Raw genomic sequence first — 17,834 nt, 5'->3', positions numbered from 1 at the left:
GATGGGTCTGCAGGGTCAGCACGGGGCAGTGGAGATGTGTCCGCCATGACACCTACAGTACGCTCCGGTCTCTCGTCTCCTTTCATCTGCAGGTTTGTATTTGCAGTGAATTGCTTTTAGCTGATGACGTGGTCCTGCAGGACAGACTGTGAGGGATTACTGTACGGGGCCTACTGGGCACAGGCCCAGGGACCTGAGGGGTCAGGGGGCCCCTGGTCCAGAGCCTCTGTTTGTTGGAAAGTCACAGAGCTTTGGTTAAAAATAGAGATGTTCTGATTTTGTGTTTTTTTTTTTTTTTTTGCTCCTTTATCTGATCAGAGTCTTTAAATATTGAGTATCTGCCAAACAAAGACAAACTTTTATATATTTGTGTTCACTGCCTCCTCATCAGTCTGAGTGTGAAGCAGCTGGACTGTGGTGCTGTGGTGGTCTGCTGGAAAACTGAGCTCCGGGGTGAGTTTAAGTATCTTGGAGTCTGTTTCATCAGTGAAGGTGATGTCAGACTTATCCAAGAAAACAACCAGTTCATGACGTGTTGTCTGCAGATGTTTTTACCTGATCCGAATCACCACACTCATTTTTTTTTTAACAATTTGTTTCTTGAATTTTACAAAATACAGAACTATCTACAACGAAAAACACAGGAGTAAAAAATAAAAATAAATAAAATAAAATAAAAATGTCATTAAATTAAATTTAAATTAAAACAATTTGATGGATGTGTAAGAGAATTTTCACAGAAATGGACTGAAACCAGTTTCTGCTGGAAGGAAGAAAGAGAATGTGAAATAGACCCAGAGTCAGTGTCTTGGTTTACAACACAAACACAAACCTACACTCACTCATGTTTTCAAAATGGACTCTTGGATTGAAGAAGAAATGATGTGGTCAGTGTTGAGGTCACTTTGGATGTGAATAGTTTTTTAACTTTGTCCCAATTTAACGTCCATCTGTCGTCTGTTTGTCCTTCATCCACCAGGCGGAAAAAAAAACCCTCTGCAGATGGAGAACAGCAACGAGTGTGAAAGGAATTAGCCTGAATCCTGACAGGACTTTATCCACACACACACACACACACACACACACACACACGAAGTGAACAGGCTGTCCCGTATTTAAATCCCATTTTCTTTCTCTAAGAGATGCAGAGAAGCTGGAACCTGCTTTTATTGCACGTATCATCGACTGCTGCAGTTCACAGGTCTACAAATGCATTTCACCACCATGTCAGCCAGAGAAGGAGACAATACTCTGCTGGTCTGAAACCACCTTTGGACACAGTAAAATCTGCATCCACCCAGTCTGTGATGTTACATGTTTGTTCATAAAAAAAAACACGTTAAATCTTTTCTCCTCTCTGTTCCCAACTTTAATTCTCTGTGATTTTTAGGGTTTAACAGCACAGATGTTTCTTTTCTGGTCACTGTGTCCCTCTGCTCAGTGTGACCACTCACTGATTCTTAAACTTTGTCTCCTCACTCAGAGACCTCAGGCTGATCTTCTACCATTAGCAGGTCATCTCAGCTTGTTTGGGTGTCCTCTCTCTAAAGTCTAATATCCGCTTTGCTATATTTTTCCTGCTCTGTTATTTTTACCCCGCCTTTTTTTCTCCCCCGGCGCTCACCATCTGCTGTCGAGGACAGTAGTTTAGGTGTCCCTGGCTTGAAAGGTATTTCCTGATTCTGTTATTTTACAACATTTTTGCAGAGACTGGATATCCTCTTTTAATTTTTCTGTGTTTTATTTAGACAGGAGAAGGGTTGAGAGGTTTAAAGAGACAGAGCGCTCAGACTGAATCTGAAGCCTTTCTGCAACATGAGATTTCACTGTGAACTTGCTGAACTATTTCTGCTTTTTGCTTGTAATGAAAATAAAAAATCAGATTTCTTTTTGTTTTGAGGCTTTACATGAATCTATGTGGGAACTGTGAGATGCTGAGACACATGAGAAGCCTGGTGAAGTTGCAGCACTGATGCATAATGCAGAACAGATGCAGAGTGAATCTAAACAAGATGAAGCGTTTTCAGTGAAAGCAGAAAAACAGGACTTTGATGTGGAGCCTGGTTCTGCTGAGTCTGTAGTTTATAATGCGGGTGAGCGGGTCACATGACATCATATCTGCAGTATGTCCTGTATACATCCAGCACTGTGGAGCTCAGCGAGAAGCGGCAGGAGCAGAGAGAAGTGCGCCACCTACAGGAACTCAAATAAAAATACAAATAACACTGTCTGTATGATTAATAATGTTACAATGTCATGGTTTCAGTGCAGAGTTATACATTATATGTGTCTAACTGAAAACTTTGTGCAATTCTGAGATATCAACAAAAGTGTTTAGCTGAAAATAATAACTATAGAGTTTAGGATGCTTCAACCAACTATGCAAAAACACATAGAAGATAGAAAATGAGCACAAGCTACAGTAACCAGTGGAGAACAAGGGGAGACGGAGCGGTCCAGCACCAAGAGCCAAAAGACTGAACAATGTATTTACAATACAGCCATTACTAAGTGCAGCATCCTGCCCCCTTTTGGTTGTTGCTGTTGGTTTTAAGTTGCACATATTTTACCTATGTTTTTTACAGAGGAATGGCAGAATATTTTGAGAAAAAGTCATAATTATAAGAATAAAAATAATATAAAAAAGTTGAAATATTGAGAAAAAAAGTCATAATTCAGAGAAAAACGCCAGTACTTAAATTATAACAGGAAAAAAAACTGTGCTTCAATGTGCTTAAACCTAACAACTCAAGGAAGATGAGTAATATGAGAAAGGTAAAAGGGACAAGGCACAAGTTCTGGTAAATGGTGGAGAACAAAGACAGAGGTAAAGAACCAAGAATCAAAAGTAAGAACAATGTATTTTACAATACAAACATTGTCAATTGCATTTCATTTTAGGTTGTACATACAAATATATTTTTACACAATAAAGTCATAATATTTTCAGAAAAAGTCATAATATAAAAAAAATGTAGAACAAATTTACTTGAAAAAGTTTCAAGAATAAAATCATAATGTAAAAAGCCATAATGTTGTCATGACTGAGAAGCCATCAGTAGTTAGAGAGCAAAGTCATTATATTTTGAGAGAATCATAATATATTGAGATAAAATTCCACAAATAAACGGTAATGAAGTTAAATACATAATAGAAAACAACTGTTGTAATATTTCAAGAACAAAGTAAAAATATTAGGTGAATAAAGTTCTAATATTTTCAAAATAAAGTCACCATGAGAGAATGAGGGAGTAGAACACTATTCATCTGAAGGAATGAATTTAGCTATTTGAACAAATTAATAAAGTAGAGAAATTAAATAAGTGGAAAGTGAGAATATGATTCAATAATTTCAATTTTTAAATTTTTTCATTTCAAACATGGTTTATATGTGTTATAATAAATATCATAATTATGATGTTAAAACAGTTGAGACTCCAGAAACTTCAGTTTCAGTCCAAAAAAGCACAGAAGCTGTCATTACCAGAATGTACTAACATGCTAACAGCAATACTCTTGAAACTGCATGTTTGAAGTGGGAGCGCAGCATGTTCTGTGACCTTCTCTGCTTTTAATCTAATTTGATTTCAAATGTAAAAATAATCACTCAGTGACATAATGAAGCAGTTGTTTAATACATATTACATGACTCCCAAAATCCCAGAGCGACGCTCATGGCAGGCTGACAGGTGTGCGTCGAAGCCCGTCCACATTCTCCATTTTGGTGCATATAATTTTGTTGCTACATGTATGTGTAGTTGGCAAAATCAAAATGGAGGCTTAAGTTATTAAAACTGAGCAGCTTTAATCATTGGCTGCTGAAATTCAAGGTTGGAGGAGCAGCGAGGATTAACGTCTGTTAAAGCACAAAGCTTCACATCCACCCCGGCCTGCTGTCACTGCCCCTCTCTCTCTCTCTATCTCTCTCTCTCTTTCTCTCTCTCTCAGCTGATCCTCTCATTTCATCTCTCTGTTGTCGCCCTCCGCCGCCTTTTGCTCTTTCTCTCTCTCCAGCCAGCTGTCCATCCCTCGTCCATCAGCACAGTCTTTTTTGCTGCCTCTGCCTCTTCTCCCAGATCTCTCTCTCTTCCTCACATTTCCTGTCTTTCTCTGCTGATTTTCCCATCATCCCTTTCCTCTGTGCATCAGGGCGAGATATGAAGCGGCACCATGGGTTTCATGGAATTCTACCTGGAGATTGACCCCGTCACCCTGAACCTCATTATCCTGGTCGCCAGCTATGTCATCCTGCTCCTGGTCTTCCTCATCTCCTGCATCCTGTACGACTGCCGGGGCAAAGACCCCACCAAGGAGTATGCGCCTGACAACACGCCGGCGCCGCCCAGCCAGTCGCCCATACGCCTGGTGGTCATGCAGAACTCGCCCACCTCGTCCCGCTATGAGCCCAACAACACGGCGGGCCACGGCGAGCCGCCAACGCCGGACCTGAGCCGGGACAGAGGAGAGAGGGAGCGGGAAAGAGAGAGGGAGAGGGAGAGGGAGAAGAGGAGTACTTTGGTCTGAGGAAGAGGAGGAGGAAGAGGAAGGCTCTGACTGACAACCATGAAGTGCTGCTGTATCACTGTACAGTTTTTTCAGTTCTGGACTGTTATTTTTGATTTTTAACTTCCCTTGACGGCGTTGACGAGCTGCTGAGGTCAGCAGGAGGTAAGAAGCCAGGAGGGTCAACCCCAAATGTTTGGGCGAAGAAGAATTAGATTACCCCTCCCCAACCCTGAACCCCCCAGTACCTAATGTGTACAACACAATTGTGCTTTTATTTTGATAATCAATAATAATGGTACAAACAAAACTGCCCATCATAACTTTCAAAAACACGAAGTACTAATGGACCAAAATCCTCAAAAATAACAAGCTGGAACTGGGAAACATTTGGAATGTTTTCTTGATAAATGACTTAAACGATTAATCAATTATCAACATACAATTGTTGCTGATTATTATTCTGTCTGATTGACCAATCAATTCATCTTTGGAACTGGTTATCACTCTCCTGAGATTTAACCTAAACGATGCCTGTCTGGTGCAATTTTATCACACTGCTGTTGATTGTTCAACAAACTCACACTGTGAATTTTATATATTTGAGTCCAACTAAGACTCCAAAATCCCAAAGATATTAGAGTTTTGTCAATTACAATCATATGCGATAAAATAAAACAAAAAAGTTTTACATTTTTAATTGAGAAATTACTTATAGAAGTTGTTGTCTTTTCATTCTCTGTTAATCAACTAATAAACTAATCGACTAATGCTTTAAAAAGTAAATGAAACTGAAAACACACACTGTGGGGACTCAACATGGCTTTCCACTGCACTGTGGGGACTCCTACACTGTGGGGACCAAGGAGCTGGTTCCCTACAATGTAAACTGTTTATCTTTGGGTCAAGTCTTGATTATGGGGTGAAGGCTGGAGTTCTGTTTAGCTCATAGTTAAGGGGCTAGAGAGGGGAAGTCTCCACAGGGACAGTGAGGGGCTTTTTTGGGTTAAACTGACAAATTTACTTGTCTGAATGTTGTTTTGGTTGCAACAAAAAGTCCCAACACTTGTATTGATCAGTCAGGTTCCAGTGTCTGTGAGGAATTAAAATTTGTTTGAGAGGTTTCAAAACAACAACAAAATCTTTTGTTGTGATGTAAAAAAAACAGATTAACATACGACCCCAAACGATGAGTATTTCTCTAAAACAAAGGACCTCTGTTAAATCACCCTGCATGTGAACATGTCTGTGGATTCAGATATTACTGTTCATTGTGTGTCAAGGGCATCTGTTCATCCTATACACACAGCACATGTACAGAGTGTCGTGCCAGCGCTCTGTATGTTCCCACTGTAATCCATCACGCATTAGCAAATGCATGGAAATCAATTATTACCGATATGGCTCTCAGAATCAAGGCCATTGTCACAGTCTGAACAGCTGATTGGTCCCATTCTATTTCATCAGATTAACTGCAAATCAAAACCTATTTAATTAGTTTCAGGCCTGCAGCTGGTAGCTGATCCTGGTTCTGGACTTTTTGTGTAGGAACTGGTTGCTCTTTTTCTTGGGCAGATTTCTCTCTTTGATTGTTGAACGTTATTCAAAATGTCAGCTACAGAAACCCTTTCTATTTGATTTTAAAGGACTGGCCCTAAAACTGAATGTTTACTGTTGATGTTTTAGATAATTGAAATATCTTGATGTCACATACATGGTATCATACCTGTGACACCTTAGTTGCAGTATTCACATTAAGATTTGATACTTTACTTTGAGAAATATTTATATATACAACATTAGTGCAACTTGTCAATATCAGTTTTTATTGTTTAATAATTTTCTCAATTAATCATAACTGATAGAAAATAGAAAAACAATCTGAGGTACAGTCAAAACCCAAAGATGTACTTTTAGATAAGATAAAATGTTTGAAAAAAAATCTTCATAAATAATTTTGACAATTAATCAACTTAATCAACTCAATCTTTTTTTCTTTCAATTGACTGATTCATTTTACAATTTTTGTTTGTTGTAGCGAAATTGTTGCTAGTCGAATCACTCTTGATGATCAGATTTAACCTAAACAGTGCTTGTTTTATACAGTGATATTGTTGCAATAAAAAGAAGTCTGATAATGCTGTTGATTGTTTCATTAAATAATTCAATTCTGACCCCGAGAAAGAAAGATTTTGATTCATCTCGCAGCCCTGATAATGACCCTGGTGATGTTGCATTGTGCCGGTTTTTAATGTTTTATGAACATATACATTTAAATGCATAAAACTGAAAATGAGCAAATATCTGATCAAAAAATAAGAGCACAAAAATAAGAGTCTTACAATAATCATTTCTAGATTTGGCAAAAAAGACGGTTGATATTTGACAATTTTTCAAAATCCCACTATACTTCTTTTTTCTCCATCTTTTTTTTTTTACATGCAATCTTAAGCTTGTTGTAATACTTGCTTCCTACACTACCTGTGTTGGGGAACTAGTTAACGTTGGGGGATGATGGCTGTGACTAATTAAAGGGCGAATAATAATAATCATAATAAAAAACATAATTTTTATCTATATTTTAATTTTTACATGAAAAAGACATAAAATGAAAATAAAAACATGTTAAAAACATTGTGTAAAATAAAAAAAAATAAAAAAAACACTTGCTGGTTTGGTACATGGCGACCACCCACAGCAATCGCCACAGCCATTCTGAGAGACTGGTCTGTTATTTACAAAATAAAAAAATATATTATGAAGCGATTAAACACACCGATTTAAATCATTGGATTTCTTTGTTGTCAGTTGTTCTGACTTTTACAAACCGCTTCATGTGCTGACACACACTATACACGCAGCTCTGGTTTCCTACATGGAAATGTTCAGGCCACATGTCATGTGTGCTTTGGCTGACTTCAACACAGCTGCTTATGTTCTGTCCATCCTGAGAGGATAATTACTTTCACAGTAGAAACATCATGAATCAAATATGGCTGGAATCTCTCTTGTAAATCATTTTAAACCTCTGTGTAACATTTTGGTAAAGCAGTCGACACGCAGCCCGACATCCACGCCCCGCCCTCTCATCAGATGGTATAGATGTGCTGTCAATCAAACAAGTGACTCAAACTTTCACTCTTACAAATGGGTAGAAATGATAATAATCTCCCTGAGTGGGTCATTTCAGGTCGTGTAACATCACATTTCAGAGGTAATTAGATAGATAGACAGATTCTTTATTGTCATTGCATTAAAATATGCAATGAAATTATGTTTGGCATCATATGTTACTATAAATAAAGACTAAAATATATAATAAATATATAGTATAATAGAATATGCATATGAACATCAACTATATAACTATAACTATAAACTATATAGAAGTGTAGCTGAAAATAAACAACATAGTCATGGAAACAAATGAAGAAAAGTCATTATCCTAGTGATTAAGACTTCCAGAGATGTTGATGATAATTAGCATCTTATTCTTTTTCAAAAAAGTATCTCATGAAATCTTTAGCTTGTATTTGTCAGTGTGATCTGCCAACACTGTTCCCCTGAACAGTCCCCAAAGATCACATGATCAGGGTTGACAAACCAAAGTCCAGCATAAACCAAGGTTTAAGACATGAAATAAATCTGATTGACTTTAACAGCAGATAAATTGCAGGTTAAGAGTAGAAATGTGGTGTTCATGTTAAAACAAAGTAATCTACAAGGAGTGTATGTTTGCATGTGTTGGCCTCTGCAGACAGTTACCAGAAAACCCCTCACTTGCTCTGTTATTTCAAGACAGGTGAATGTGACATTGTCTGTAGAAAAATTTGTGAGTTCATCCAGTAGATGTTAAGATACTTCATACAGCAAGTGCAAACTGACCTGGCCTGACCTTTTGGTGGCGCTAAAGAAAAGTCATTGGCTGTGTCCAAAATCAATCACTACTCCTTTTGTAGTCCATTATATAGTGAGTTTGCCATGTTGTAGTGCTGTCTGAACGTATAGTGAGAATTATTATACCCTATCTAGTGGGCTCATAATATCCCACAATGCATCATGAAAAGTTGTGTGCAACTGATGGTCACTAACCAAGCAATATATACCATCATGCATTGTACTGATGCTGAAAGACAGAAAAACAGTGCAGAGAAAATTACCTGAGTAGTGCCCAAAAGTGTTTTTTCATTTTACTGATGAGCTCACTCTATAGTCCTCTACATAGGACACACAGGATAGTGAGTAGGGAGGAGTGATTTCGGACTCAACCATGTGATTCATCCTCTGTGGACCAGGCAAAATGTGCAAAATTTCATGGCAATCCATCAAAATCTGTCAATATATATCAGTTTGAACTGGCCGACTGATGGAGCGACCTGATCCCTGGAGCTCAGGCTGGTGAAACACTTTGTGAACCACATATATAATAACACATATATAAAACATGCAGAGGGGACAGAGCAGAACACCAGCAGCACCAGACAATCAGTCTGTAGCTCCCCTCCCCCCAAACTCCGGACCCCAAGGTCCAAGACTCTAAGCTCCTCGTCCTGCTGCATGAAGCTCTGAACCAGCCTGTAAATCCCCTGCCTGACCCCACCCCCTCCATCACTGAGATGAAATGAGCTGACAACATAAACCCTCACTGGACAGGAAAATAATGAATGGATGGACGGGTGCATGCTCGTCACTCATCCCTTTGACGTATGCTGGACAGTGGGACTAACCCTTTGATGGCCTCTGATCAAGGGTAAAGGTTTACAGATGTGGCGCGCAGCAGATGTTGGTGTTAACAACAGATTTGGTGGATGGTGTTTGTTTGGAGGGAAAATCCTCCCACAGAGACACCACAGCACAGAGGACACATCATCTATTCATCTCATACAGATATGTTTTCTAATGGGCTAATGATGTCACACTGATATTATATATTATACTCATATTAAAACAAACAGCCATCATACGGTGTCTTCCAGTTATTGGACAAATTAAAATGTTGGCCTGATGATGACGCTAGATTAAAAGTGAGGCTCACCAGGGTTACAGCTCATCCTCAGGGGAACATGAACCACATTTCATCACAATCCATCCAGTAGTTGTTGAGATGTTTCAGTAAGATATTAAGGGCCACACAATCTTATAAATGTGTTATTTGAATAATATAACATATGTGGAGTAAATGTTCTGCAGTGACAAAAACAACCTAACCTTAAGGTTTGGCAGCTTTTCTGGAGCTTTGTACCCCAGAGCGTGATCTTCATCAGGAGCTGGAGTCCTGTTTTCATGGACCTGTAGATCAAATTTATACTTTATAGTCTTCCGATGCACTCTGGCTTAAAATTTGAGTTTCAAAGTTCATCCTTTACCTAATAACAGCAGTTAAAAGAGCTAAATGTAAGTTTCGCTATTGTTACATAGCGCACATTAGCATTAACATCTATTTACTTACCAGTCTAGAGGACACATTGTGAGTTCAGCTTCAAACTTCATTCTTGTTCCAGAGGTGGACAGAAACACTCTTGTTTTACTTCTTTTTCTTCTACTGAAATTAGCATGCTAATCAGCTAGCTCCAGCACAGTCGGACTGTCTCGTCACTTTCCAATACTGAGTCACTTTATCGTCCAGTCTGCCCTGAAGAAATAGCTGCTCAGAGAACGTATTATATTCTGTTGTGTTGTAAATTCAATAATGGCTGAAGCTCTTGGCAAGACATTAACAGCTGCTGATGCTAACATTAGCTATGTAGCAATAGCAAACACCAAAAGACACCAAAAGTTAGTCAATTCTCCCTTGGCCTTTAGCCAAACTTTGCACCAAATGTAATTTCACTCTGTGCTTCTTTAGGAGATTATTTTCAAGCAGTCTTAATCACCATGTTTTTTCCATGTTTTCCCAGGGTGTTGACCACACCTAGTGGAAAGAAAAATCCTAAAAAATCCCCCTTGAATTACCACTACCAGCCTCCATCCACCTGCAGCACGAAGCCTGTCTTCGTGACCACATCCCGCCACAGGATGCCGAAGACTCAGCAATGTCCAACAGGCCGGATTCACGAAGAGACAGTTCTCCTCTAGGACACTGGAGATGCTGGACTTTGACTTTGGTCTCCTGCAGAAACAGCAGAGTTACAGTGAAGGATTTTTACGATCGAAGCTGAGAGATAACTGGGACTGAGGTGGTGACAGGTCCAGTCCCACCACTGTGAATAAACTACACAATGAAGGACGATGTTCCACAGTTAAAAATCACTTTGCAGAAACTGCCTGCAATTAAGAAACATTTGTTTAGGACAAATCCAACATTTAAAAGCAATATTTACATGAGCTGTCACTCTGCTCTTCTTCTGCTCTCAGCCTGTGTTCATTCTTGCTGCATGAGCTGCTGCAGTGACAGGAAATACTGGATTAAAAAGCTAAAAGTGAAGTTGTCAAGTTAAAACTCTGAATAAAGCTGAACAGGTCGTTGGTTTTGCCACAGGAAGCTCAACAGGTAGATGATGTGGCTCATAAACAGACTGTGTTTTAAAATGCTGCAAAACAACTGAAGACCTCCAGTTTGTCACCTGTTCTCAGTCCATATCTGTTCCTCTCAGCAGAAAAAAATCAAATACGTTTTTCATTGTCACTTTCAGCAGCTTATAGTTAGATCCACTTGAGCTTTTCCTGCTGTGTTAAATCACGTATCTGACATTTTTAAATATCTGTCTGATGATCCCTGCTCCTCTGTGGATGTTTGTTCCCTGTTTAAACCATGAAGCTGCTGCTCAATAACAGTCACTGTCGTCATGTGAAAACCCCTTTTCATCCAGTTTATTGCCATTTTCATATGAACATCAGTTTATTTCTTCTCTTTAGGGAGAGAAAAGTGTTTTTACCATATCTGTTCACTCAAAATCTCCAAATCAGCTGATCCAATGTTATTGTTACGTGGATGATAATAAATCCTCAATAAGAGGAGCTTTTAATTTCTGTATGAAGTCATTTAACTTCATGCCAGTGACAGTCTGAGGGAGAGGGGATTTGTAAGGCTGATTAGGACCCCTCAACCCTCAGTGGGGCCCCTGAACAAGATGAAAATATGACCTCCTCCTTTTAGATTCTTCTGCTGTTTTTCCTGTCATGATTTCAGTTATTAAGATGCACGTCCTGACTTTGTCATAGCCTTTCTCAAAGAGTGGTCCACAAGCAGGTACATTTGTTAAAATATCATGTTACAAATGCAGTGTTTCTCACACTGAGTTACCACAAAGCCTGGTAGGTTAGTGTATATGTGTTGTTTTCAATCTTAAATCAATGTAAATTTAACCATTATTATTTTAATTGGTTGTTTTTTACAGTGTTGTTGGATTTCACTGTAACCGACCGTATAGCAACATAGCTTCACCAGTTAAAAGTTAAATTTTTTAACATCAAAAACGATCAGCGTGACATTTGAAAGTTAATGCGGATGAAGCTAACAGTTAGCCTGTCCTGGGATTGTGCTAAATTTCACCAGTTATCAGCCTATTAACAATCAAACACAAATAACAGATAAGATCATGGACCGGAGGGTTAGGTGGTGAAGCTTAAGTTTTATCAGTAATATCATCACTACAACTTGTGGTGCATTTGATGACATCTGGCCAGTGTTTATGTATGACAATTTTGATGCTACATAAATAGCAGTACAAGCATAGGGGTTGTCAATACGCTCACCACAGTAATACTGAAATAGTAGCCCTGTGGGTTTTGGGGATTTTTTGGGGGGTTAGGTATAGTTTTATTTTAACGCTTAAGTCCTTGGGCTGAAAGCATTTGAGAAAAACTGATCTACAGTGTTGTCATCTGGGAGTAAGGCCTGGATTGCCTAACTAAGAAACTGGGAAACTGCTTAAGTACTCCAGGGGCCCCAAAATCCTCAGGTTCACATTGTGTCAGTTGTGGTAGTTTAATCTTAAAAAACACCTTTAATACTTAATTTGAACCTATTTCCAGGTAAGTTTGTGATCATCACGTGATCTGACACCAGATACTGAAACAGGCTAATTCTTCTACTGAATGTTGGATTTGTGTTATGATAAAATGAGGGGGTGTCTCTTAAAGCAACAGTAACCTATCAGGTTTTATGTATTTTTTTTAATGTAAGAGCAATGCTGTTCAGAACTGGCTCATTTCTTTTCTTTGACTGATTCTAAATGTCAAAACTGAAGGTAACTGATGTACATGCACCTGGTGCACATGTTTTTTGGAATGCTGGAGGTTGGATGTTGAATGTTGAATGTTGAATGTTGGGGGTTGGAAGCTGGAGGTGGAAGGTTGGATGTTGGAGGTTGGAGATTGGATGTTGGGGGTTGGAAGTTGGAAGTTGGATGTTGGAGGTTGGAAGCTGGAGGTTGAAGGTTGGATGTTGGAGGTTGGAGATTGGATGTCGGGGGTTGGATGTTGGAGGCTGGATGTTGGAGGTTGGTGGTTGGAGGTTGGATGTTGGAGGTTGTAGGTTGGGGGTTTGGGGGGATTGACTCTTACTTGACTTCAATCTGTTCACTGATGCTTGTGTAAAACTGTTGAGAAAACACTTCAGCAGAGATGTGATGGCAAAAAAGGCAAATGGCAAACTGTCTTAATCTCTCTTCCTTCCTAGAACAACAAAATCCTCCACGACCAAAAAAAGCCTCTCCACCTCCCACGTCAGGCTGTCCCCTCCCCTCATTGGCTCTGGCACCGTGTGACAGATGATCCAGCCCTGAGTCTTTAGAGGACTCGTGCCACAGGGGCCCTCACTGAGACAAATCCCCTTACATAAAAAAAACAGCACTCAGCCAGCTGAGCAACACACCAGTGGCTGCATCCCATCCATAATATGAAGTGCACAGTTATCCACACCCTCCCTCCATATTTCCTATTTGTGGATTATACAGTGACCACCAAGAGTATTAGGCAAATGTATTATGTATTTGTTGTGCTGTTTTTTTGTCTGTTGGGGAGTTACATAAGCCTCAGGTTGTCACCAGGCTGAGATGTGGTTGTGTTCAGGCCTGATGCCGACATGAGGCTCAGAGAGCGGGCTCACCACCACAGCACGCCAACGAACCCGTCCTCCGACCGCTGAACGTCAGGGCGTCCACCACGGTGCTGTGAGGTGCTTTGTAATGGCACCTGAGTCTTCCTTCAACTTACTGTCTTAAGACAATTAAAGAAGTTTAAAATATAAAATACAAAAACACAGTAAGTTTACTGACGGCTCCTGACACCAGTCTGAGTCCTACAAAAGCATGTCTTCTTTTCAGTCACCAAGACCTGAACGTTTTTCTCCACTTTAAACACCACACAAATAAAACTACTGTTGTTCATAAAGTGATAGTGTAAAATATGACCTTATTGTTGTGATGATATACAGTGTATAAGACAAAATCTAATTGCACCTCCACCTGAGTCTAGATGTTTTTATGCTCAGGTATCTCTGGTGCAAAACACATTTAAAATTCTCTTTAAGCTCCATATTTTCCTCTTTGCCAGTGTTTCATTTGAAGTGTTGATCCATAAGAAGATATATTTGTGGTTTTCAGAACCAAAAACCTTCTCAGTGTAGTTTTACATCTCCTCTCTCAGGCTTCTCTTTGGAGCTCTAATAACAACAGGTCGGTGAGCCAATCGGAAGAGAGGAGGTTCTGAGCCTGTCTTCTGATTGGCTGACTGTTTTCTGAGTGATCCAATAAAAATCTTTTTTTTTTCAGGTCAATTTCAGGTAAACACTCAGAAAAATCAAATTCTACCAAGGTTGGATAGTGGGTCTGGGTGGGCAGGGCTTGGTGACTGCTTTGTTGTGACATCACAAAGTTCAAGAATTCCTGACAGCTGGTTTTAAGGCTCAGTTTCTGAATACAGGCTGTGCGCATTTCTCTGTGGACTGAGAGCTTTGAAACTTTCATAGTATTAATGAAGAACCTAGACCTGCTTTACAATCAAACAACACATGGACATCTACCTTTATACTATATGGACCTTTAAATAAAACACTGCCTCACTCATTTCAATGATATAAAATGTGTGTAGATTTGTTGTGGAAAAAAGAGAAGGAAAAGGAAAATGTGAGAGGATGACGGAAAGACACAAAAATACAAATGAAAGACAGTTCCTGTTGAAGTGACTTGTAGCCATTATGGTAAAATAACCATGAACAAACCCTGAGTCTGTTCAGGTTTGACAAAATAATCTTAACTCATATGAACCACTTTCTGGACCCTTCAACCATGATCTTCATCAGAAACTCCTTCCTCTGGCCGAGGTCATCAGATCCAGATGAAGATACCAGATGATTCTGCAGCTTAATTTACATCTGACATTAGTTTTCTGTCACAGAAACTTCATCATTCTCTCACATAAAACTCTCTAATGATATTTACAGAGAATCCTATAAATGTTATGTAGAAAAAAAACCTAATAATCAATTGTAAGTGTGTGTGTAAGTGGATTTTGATTTAAGATTATTTTGTCAAAAATATGAATCTGGATTCAAAGCATCGTCATCAAGGTTCAAATGGCTGCTTCTGACACATGTTGAGGGTGGGAAACAGGACACTGTTGCTCCTGATGCACGGATGTGTGTTGACCGATTAACTGTAGAGATCACATCCACACTAACATCCTGGTCAACTGATATAAGAGTTGAATTAACAGGAAGTGCCCTACATTATAACTTATGTTTCACTAATTATCTTTAAATAAATGTCTAAGTAAAACATATTTCAAACCAAGTCTTTTATTCCTCACAGTGAAAATGAGGCCGCTTTTACTTTTAAACTGTCTCAACACTTTGATTGTTTTTTTTTCTTTAATCTGTCACTGTGTAAAAAGACTAATGTGACCAGAATTTTTATTTATCCTCTGTAAATATATGAATAAAACCTGGAAGCTGAACTCTGGTGTTTATTATTACAATCTGTTAAATCTACTGTTTTTAATGTAATTTGTAAGCCCAAATGAAAAAGCTTATAACAGAAGAACTGTGAGACAAAACTGCATGTATGAGACATAATGTGAAAGGTGGGTCTTCTAGTTTATGAAATTGACAATTGTTTAGCATGAGACTAGAACACAAACTAAACTACATCAGTTCATACATGGCTCAGAAAAGTAATATTTAATAACAATAACTAGAATATACTTCATGCAAGAAGAATGGAAATCACCAGACCCCTTCTACATCTTGTTAAAAACACACGTGTGACGTTTCAACTTTATGGGAGCTATGGATTTTTTTAGTTTGAGCCTCTCCAAATGTGCTTATACTCTTTAATCTGAAACAGTGGAAAACAAACAGAAGCATTCTGAAGCCTAAAAACACATTTTAAAAGACGAAGTAAAGGATTAAAGTCCAAGTAACTGCAAGCTAGCACGGAGCTAGCTACGATGCTTGCTAGAGGTGTGTTTGGTCATAAATAAATATTTTTAAACTTCAGAGTTCAGATTTTAGTTTGTCCTAAAATAAAAAAGTCATATTTAAAAACAGTAACTAGGATATACTTTAACGAAGAACTATGAAAACCACCAGACCCCTTCTACATCATGTTAAAACATGTGTGAAGTTTCAGACCTCAAGGCCTAATATTATGGGGGATATGCACTTTGTAGTTAGTGGTGTCATGGTGTCCTCAAGCCTCTAAAAGGTATCCAAATGTGCTTTTACTCTTTAAACTGAAACACTGGAAAACATACGGAAGCATTTTGATGCCAAAAAAAACCTTTTAATAGAAGAAGTAAAGGATTAAAGTCCAAGTAATTCTGCAAGCTAGCACAGAACTAGCTACAATGCTTACTAGAGGTTTGTTTGGTCGTAAATAAACCGCTTTAAAGTTCAGAGTTCAGGTTTTAATTTGTCCTAAAATAAAAAGTGAAATCTTTCTGATCTAAAGTGAAAAACTGTTTTTCTGCATGAGCTAAAAACCTCTTGGGAGGGAACTCATGCATTATGTTTATGGTCTTTATGGTTTTCCCACCTGCCTCTCAGATTTTGAGCCGGCTCTAAAAACTCTGCTGGGGATTATCAGAACATCCTGATCTACTCCCTGTTAATTTTGAGAAAATGGAGTTACATAATAACAATAACAACTGAGTGGGGTGCTAAGATATGAGACTAACACTGGGATTAAATGAGGACTGTGGACCGTCAGAGGTTTGAAGAGGAACATGATGTTGGATGTTTTATTCATTCACTTCACATCTTCAGACAATGAAAAGAGCGGCTGGAGCATCTGTCTGAACTGAGCAGGATATTTTTAGTCGTACACAATGGGACGGACACACAAAAGCTGATTATCATTTTATTTGTGGAGCATCACGACTGATTGGACCGAGCTGGACTGAGTCTGTCAGTCTGGCTTAGTGGCTTCTGCTCTCAGATGAATTATACATTTAAATAAAGGTTATTTGAATCTACAGCTGTGAAAAAACTGTAGCAGTATGCATTATGTTTCAGGGTCTGAGACCCTACCCTGATAAACAAGCCAATATTTATAATGTTTTTCTGTTTTAGTCAGGGGGCATTGGTACGTCTTTAAGTTTGGGTTTCATTCATTCATTTATTATCAATGTGTGAATCAAGGCCTGGTCATGTTTGAACTGAGCGACCAAATCTCATTCAATTTCTTATTATGAATAGATTTACAAACAGCATCAGTGCAGTGTTTATGATATGGCAGGGGGAGGAATGGGATAAGGACAGAGGCCACATGAAGCTCCAGGAAGACCTCTGGTGGAGAGAGGAGAAAAACATGAACACATCTCCCTGTCTACGCACGAGGAATCCACTGACATGGAAACACAACTTTAGCAAATACAAACTCAATCATGAAAATAACATTTCAGTGTTTTATTTTTATTTCCACAGCAGTGATGGCCTTATCCCTTCCTCTTTTAAACATGTAAATTACTTCACACTGTCATGTCGTCCTGCCCAGTGGCAGGACTTCCATGTTTGGTGTGGAGGTGCTGCCACCCGGTGGTTATCAGGGGACCTACTTTTAGTCAAACCACACTGAACCATCACCCTAGATGATGGAAATCATCACTGACTTAAGGTGTTTTATGTTGTTCAAACAGTTTTTACTTGTGTGATTATGCATTTCCATATTTAGAGATCAAAAAATCTATCCATCTATCTATCTATCTATCTATCTATCTATCTATCTATCTATCTATCTATCTATCTATCTATCTATCTATATTTACCAGTTTTTTATTTACCAGACGTCCATGTGTTGTGTAATTATAGATCAGGTTCTATATTAATACTGTGAAAGTATCAAAGCCTCAGTCCACAGAGAAATGCACACAGCCTGTATTCAGAAACTGAG

General features: G+C 38.8%; 1 protein-coding gene across 1 annotated transcript; it reads left to right on the top strand.

Moving 5' to 3' along the window:
- The first annotated feature begins 3,825 nt into the window (after positions 1-3,825).
- si:ch73-256g18.2 (small integral membrane protein 36) lies at positions 3,826-11,626 on the top strand. Its single transcript, XM_056366421.1, has 2 exons — positions 3,826-4,668; positions 10,401-11,626. The coding sequence occupies exon 1, from the start codon at positions 4,171-4,173 to the stop codon at positions 4,522-4,524; it is 354 nt and encodes a 117-aa protein (XP_056222396.1). The 5' UTR covers positions 3,826-4,170; the 3' UTR covers positions 4,525-4,668; positions 10,401-11,626.
- Positions 11,627-17,834: the final 6,208 nt, after the last annotated feature.

Source organism: Seriola aureovittata, chromosome 21 (genome assembly GCF_021018895.1).
Source record: "Seriola aureovittata isolate HTS-2021-v1 ecotype China chromosome 21, ASM2101889v1, whole genome shotgun sequence".
NCBI lineage: Eukaryota > Metazoa > Chordata > Actinopteri > Carangiformes > Carangidae > Seriola > Seriola aureovittata.
Note: the sequence above shows the minus strand (reverse complement) of the source record. Positions and strands in the feature narration are given on the sequence as shown.